The 6479-nt window shown below is 54.0% G+C and overlaps 1 protein-coding gene across 1 annotated transcript; it reads left to right on the top strand.

Moving 5' to 3' along the window:
* The first annotated feature begins 211 nt into the window (after positions 1–211).
* On the top strand, positions 212–6100 carry LOC4327723 (probable inactive receptor kinase At2g26730). The gene is made up of 2 exons (XM_015771788.3): positions 212–1718; positions 5075–6100. Exons 1-2 carry the CDS (start codon positions 329–331, stop codon positions 5737–5739), a joined length of 2055 nt encoding a protein of 684 aa, XP_015627274.1. The 5' UTR covers positions 212–328; the 3' UTR covers positions 5740–6100.
* The last annotated feature ends 379 nt before the right edge of the window (positions 6101–6479 follow it).

Genomic DNA, 6479 nt, shown 5'->3' with positions numbered 1-6479 from the left:
AGATCACAAGGCGCGCGCGCGCCGCGCGCCACACGCACACGCCCGCGAGACGCCCAGCGTCACGGGCTTTACCACCACGGCATCGTATGCGCCACTGCCTGCCGATCCGGCCGCGCTGGCTGGCTGCTGTGTAGTGTGTACTCCTACTGCTGCTGCTAGTATAGCACACCACGCCACTGCATAAAACGCTCCCGGACACGCACATTCTCCCGGATTTTCCCACCACTTCTCTCGCTAACCCACAGTGTGGTCGTATCCGCTGCAGTTTGCTAGCTTCACACTCCGATGCCTCCTCGCCCGTAGCCGTGTCCAGCTGCTGTGCGACGCGATGGCCGGCGTCGTGACGAGGGCGGTGGCGGCGGCGGTGCTGGTGGTGGTCGTGGTCGTGGCTGCTGCCGAGCTCGTGGCCGCGGAGCCGCCGCCGAGCGAGCGGTCGGCGCTGCTGGCGTTCCTGGCGGCGACGCCGCACGAGCGGCGTCTCGGGTGGAACTCCTCGACGTCGGCGTGCGGGTGGGTCGGGGTGACGTGCGACGCCGGGAACGCCACGGTGGTGCAGGTGCGGCTCCCCGGCGTGGGGCTCATCGGCGCCATCCCGCCGGGCACGCTCGGCCGCCTCACCAACCTGCAGGTGCTCTCCCTCCGCTCCAACCGCATCCTCGGCGGCATCCCCGACGACGTGCTCCAGCTCCCCCAGCTCCGCCTCCTCTTCCTCCAGAACAACCTCCTCTCCGGCGCCATCCCGCCGGCGGTCAGCAAGCTCGCCGCCCTCGAGAGGCTCGTCCTCTCCAGCAACAACCTCTCGGGGCCCATCCCCTTCACGCTCAACAACCTCACCTCGCTCCGCGCTCTCCGCCTCGACGGCAACAAGCTCTCCGGGAACATCCCCAGCATCAGCATCCAGAGCCTCGTCGTCTTCAACGTCTCCGACAACAACCTCAATGGCTCCATCCCGGCGTCGCTCGCGCGCTTCCCGGCCGAGGACTTCGCCGGCAACCTCCAGCTCTGCGGCTCGCCGCTCCCGCCCTGCAAGTCGTTCTTCCCGTCCCCGTCGCCGTCGCCCGGGGTGAGCCCCGCCGACGTCCCCGGGGCGGCATCCTCCTCCAAGAAGCGGAGGCTCTCCGGCGCCGCAATCGCCGGCATCGTCGTGGGCGCCGTCGTGCTGGCGCTGCTCCTCCTCGTCGCCGCCGTGCTCTGCGCGGTGTCCAAGCGGCGGCGAGGCGCCAGCGAGGGACCGAAGAGCACGACGGCGGCGGCGGCGGGTGCGGGCGCCGCCGCCGCGAGAGGTGTCCCCCCGCCGGGGTCCGGCGAGGGGACGGGCATGACGTCGTCGTCCAAGGAGGACATGGGCGGCGCGTCCGGGTCGGCCGCGGCGGCGGTGGCGGCGGTGGCGGCGGAGCCGAGCAGGCTGGTGTTCGTGGGGAAGGGGGCCGGGTACAGCTTCGACCTGGAGGACCTGCTGCGGGCGTCGGCGGAGGTGCTCGGGAAGGGGAGCGTGGGGACGTCGTACAAGGCGGTGCTGGAGGAAGGGACGACGGTGGTGGTGAAGCGGCTCAAGGACGTGGCGGTGGCGCGGCGCGAGTTCGACGCCCACATGGACGCGCTCGGCAAGGTGGAGCACCGCAACGTCCTCCCCGTCCGCGCCTACTACTTCTCCAAGGACGAGAAGCTCCTCGTCTTCGACTACCTCCCCAACGGCAGCCTCTCCGCCATGCTCCACGGTCAGTCTACTCTCTCTCTCTCTGCGTCACCGCATTGCCATTGCCAAATCGTATTTTGGTCGCTTTCTTGCGCGGGGATTTTTCGACATGAGATCGGCATTACGCGCGAGCGGAAATCACCAAGTCCAAGAAGCGATCGATGAGTGCGTGCGTGCATCGTAGACGCAGAAATCGTCGCGGAATTCGGCGGCATTGATGGGTGTTCGCGAGCAAGGTAGTAGGTAGGAGCAGGAGCGAAAGCCAAAGCCTCCATGGGAGGGAAGAGGAGGACGAAATTCCCTCTCCTCTTTTCCTCGCCATGGCGGCATGTGGACGGTGGCGTGGTGGCTCCCGCGCTTTTCCTTCTTTTTTTTTTTATCCCTCTCTCTTTTCTCTTTATCGTTTATTTATTTATTTTTTTCGCGTCGCTTTTCTTTGATGCGGAAGTGTGTTGTGGGTGTGGAAGGTGGTGGTGGTGGTGCGTGCGAGGGAGTGATGACTGCGAGGTTTGGGCTGTAAAGCGCCCGCGACGGTCTGGTCCATCCCATGCTCCGCCTCACGCTGGACCGGTGCGTGCCATCACATTGGCTGCTGCTACTACTCCGATACACTTGCAGCTCTGCTGCACCTGCACCTGCAGTGACGAGTAGTAGTACTCGTAGCGTATCGTGTCGTTGCGATCAAGCCCCGGGACCAGGTTTCACCAAACTGCCGTTTGAGATGGGCTTACCTCCACCCCACGGTTACCGCGATAACCATGTCGTTACCCAAAAAACCGAGCAGTAACCACGAGATATATACGGTTTTGTAAACCCAGAACAAAGTTCAGAAACGCGCAGGTTGCTGCAAATTTGCTACGGTGACCCCCCGGGGCTCATAACCACCCATTGGCCTGGTAGTTTTTGTACTCTTCGTGGCACCATAGTATCATCATCATCATGGGCACTTGATGCGGAGGGAGAAAAGGTGTAGTAGTAGTGCAGTACTTTTCCTTGGGGTCCCTGGCGTGTGGGGCCCAGCTTTTTACCGTAGAGTAGAGAATGTCTAGTGCCTCTCCACTTAATCCTGTCCTGCTGCCTGTACATCGTGGTACAGTGTACACCCCCTGGGTGTTTAAAGGTGTGTAAAATGTTGCCACGAATTCTAGCTGTGTGCGTGCGTAATGTGTACTGCCGGCCGGCCGGGCCTTCGTGCATAGTAGTGGTTCCCTCGAAGTCAATATATTCTTCAATGGTAGGGCAACGAGGGAGGAGACTTTTATTTATCCTTGTACGCTTAGCATATATTGTCGTTGGTACAGTCCCCATCTAGCTATGACTTAGGCTGTGTTTAGATCCAGCGGTGAAAAGTTTTAGCGTGTTACATCGGATATACAGACACACATTTGAAGTATTAAACGTAGACTAATAACAAAACAAATTACAAATTCCGCCTATAAACTACGAGACGAATTTAGTAAGCCTAATTAATCCGTCATTAGCAATTATTTAATGTAGCACCACATTATCAAATAATGTAGCAATTAGGCTTAAAATATTCATCTCTCAATTTACACGCAATTTATGTAATTAGTTTTTTATTTTTTTATATTTAATACTTCATGCATGTGTCAAACATTCGATGTGATAGGGTGTTTTTGCTTAGGAAAAATAGGACCTTAGGAGTAGCTAGCATGCAAGATTGAGGCGAGTAGAATAATAATGGACAAGTGTATTGTAGTGTGTGTGAGTTGTCATCATGGACATGGGGCCATGGCCGCCTTGCTCGGCTACTACGTGCGCCTTCATGGCTTCGGCGTGGCTTGGCTTGGCTTGGCTAGGCTTCACCAGAATCCGTGAGATTATTGCGGAGCTGTTCGTGCGGCCGGCCGCGACACGGGGTTGACGCCGTGTTGTGGTGTGTGTGTGTGTGTTTGCCTCACCTGATCGGGCTCCTTAATTGCCTGCGCTTAAACGTACCCCCAACTCCCTGGAAAACGACGGTTGATAGTTGAATCGATGAACTCGTAAACAGTCGAGGTGGTTGCCTGTTAGTGTCCATCACTGTCTTGGCGTCCTAATCCTCTGGCTCCGTTTCTCCCAGAGAAAAAACAGTTAAAATTTGGAGCTGCAGCCTGTATCAGCTGGAGTGCTGTAGAGCCTTGAGAGTGTTCACAGATATCAAAGTTGAGAGAATGTGGTTTTTGAGTTGGGTTGGGATCGGACTGCCAGTGGCAACAACTCTGCACTACGGCTTGCTGGTAATTCAGAGAAGGGTCACAGGAGCAATTGCAGTTGCACATGCATGTTCTTGCTCGCCTGGCCTCCAATTGCAGGGTACTATAGCTATAGTAGGTCCATGGCACCGGTCAGTGCTGCCACCCACATATGTGTAACCAGTGCCCTCTGCTACCTGCTCGTCAATGTTCTCCACTACTTGACAAGAGAGTAGAGACCACAGCTTTGCTTTTGGATCTTGCCCAGTGGGTTAGCAAGCTCACTTGCTCATCAGCTCTATTTGCCTAATTGCTCGGCAATGTTTTGAAAACACTTGGCAGAAAAATTCAGTTTTGCACATTTAGAAATGATGATGCATACTCTATTGCTGTAGGATCAGTCGCACCATTGATTTTCTCCTTGCTTTTACTAGACAAGAAGCTAACAATTCGGTGTGTTTGCTGGTCTGTAATGTACTAGGCTACCTAACAGATATGCTTAATTGATGGCCAGATGAACAGCTAATAGTCTATTTATAGTAGTACTTGCTAGGATGCAATCTATGTAATGCACTGATATATTTATTCTCTTCTTTAGTAGACCTACTGAACCAACTATTGCGCTGATTGATTAGTCGTGTGCTTGTTTGTGCTGTCCAACTGTACTTAACCAATGAAGATGTCTTGTCCTCTTGCAATGCATAGCCTGCAACAGTCACCCCATCCCATGCATGCAAGTTAGCACTACATTTTTTGTTTAAGACATACTACTTGTTTGTTACTCCCGATTTCTTTAACAGTGACCAACTCTGGACCAGTCCAAGATGAGATTTTTATTCACCCCATCAATAAAAATATCAACCTTCTCTGTCTATCCTTACCAAGAATCCAATACAACAACCAGGAGTATTCTGCGATTTCAACCAAGTGATGGCAGCAAATTTTCTCTTGTGAAGGATCACTAATTATATTTTTTTATTGTTATTTCCTTGCAACATTCACCAAAGATCATGGTGGAATGTAAATGCATTCTTCCATTGGTAATTGGATGGTAGTACTATGGCAGAGTTATTTTCAGTCTTTCATTTTTACAGATACTCATTGCATTAAGTTTGGAGGTGTTTGATTGGAGAATGCCAGAATGTAAATTTCTCACCGGAGTTGTGTTTTCTTTTTTGCCCAGGGAGCCGGGGGTCCGGCAAGACGCCGCTGGACTGGGACGCGCGGATGCGGTCGGCGCTGTCGGCGGCGCGCGGGCTGGCGCACCTGCACACGGTGCACAGCCTCGTGCACGGCAACGTCAAGTCCTCCAACGTCCTGCTCCGGCCGGACGCCGACGCGGCGGCGCTCTCGGACTTCTGCCTCCACCCGATCTTCGCGCCGTCGTCGGCGCGCCCGGGCGCCGGCGGGTACCGCGCGCCGGAGGTGGTGGACACGCGGCGGCCGACGTACAAGGCGGACGTCTACTCCCTCGGCGTGCTCCTCCTAGAGCTCCTCACCGGCAAGTCGCCGACGCACGCGTCCCTGGAAGGGGACGGCACGCTGGACCTCCCACGGTGGGTGCAGTCCGTGGTGCGGGAGGAGTGGACGGCGGAGGTGTTCGACGTCGAGCTGGTGCGGCTCGGCGCGAGCGCGGAGGAGGAGATGGTGGCGCTGCTCCAGGTGGCCATGGCGTGCGTCGCCACCGTGCCCGACGCGCGGCCCGACGCCCCCGACGTGGTCAGGATGATCGAGGAGATCGGCGGCGGCCACGGCCGGACGACGACGGAGGAGAGCGAGGAGGGCGTGCGGGGAACGTCGGAGGAGGAGCGGTCGCGGGGCACGCCTCCGGCCGCCCCGACGCCGTGACGACGCCGGCGGCGGCGGCGGAAGACACCTTCTTGGTCAGGGTAAAGGTTAAAAATTGCATAGGTTCTTTGGCTGCCTGTATGCCAATGCTCTGTTCTTTGCCAATTTTTTTCTCTTCTCTTCTCTTCTTCAGTTTCTTTTCCTGGGTATTGTTTTGTTGGATCAAATTGTATTTTTCTCAGGCTTCATTCTTCCAAGTAAATGTATTTTTTTTCTTCTCTTTTTTTTACCTTCATTTCATCGTCTGCCCCCTTTGTGATCATTGTGCCTCATCCTTCTTTCGTTTATGTTGTTCTAGAATTGAGTAATCACATGTTGAGCTGGGAGCAAAGGAATTCCAAAACTAATCATTTCCATGGCCTTTCTATTGTCCATGGCACTACTATAGTGCTCCTCTATCGCAAAAAATATAAAACTTTTTTATGCGATCTCCAATGCAAAACATTACTCCCTCTCTTAGTTCACATTCATCTCTATGATTGGATTTATTTTGGGGCAAAGAGAGTAATATCGTATATTAGTTAAGTTTAACTACTACATCCATTCTAAAATGTATCCATTTTAAAATGTAGCTATTTTTAATAATATGATTTGGTTTAAGATGAAATTATTTCTTCACCTACTATTTTCCTTTCAACCAATCAGTTCACAAGCATTTTCAATTAATTTATTTATCCACTTTCTTTTTTCAACCAATAATAGCATTCCTTTAATCATTTATATTTATTTTCTTAATATTT

This window comes from Oryza sativa, chromosome 1 (genome assembly GCF_034140825.1).
Source record: "Oryza sativa Japonica Group chromosome 1, ASM3414082v1".
NCBI classification, from domain to species: Eukaryota; Viridiplantae; Streptophyta; class Magnoliopsida; order Poales; family Poaceae; genus Oryza; species Oryza sativa.
This window is presented reverse-complemented; position numbering and strand designations above follow the sequence as displayed.

What these genes read in the sequence shown, in the direction of transcription:
- LOC4327723 (XM_015771788.3), top strand. Translation starts at nt 329, where the DNA reads ATGGCCGGCGTCGTGACGAGGGCGGTGGCGGCGGCGGTGCTGGTGGTG. An exon ending in CCTCTCCGCCATGCTCCACG is followed by an intron (nt 1,719 to 5,074) that starts GTCAGTCTACTC and finishes TTTTTTGCCCAG; the next exon opens with GGAGCCGGGGGTCCGGCAAG.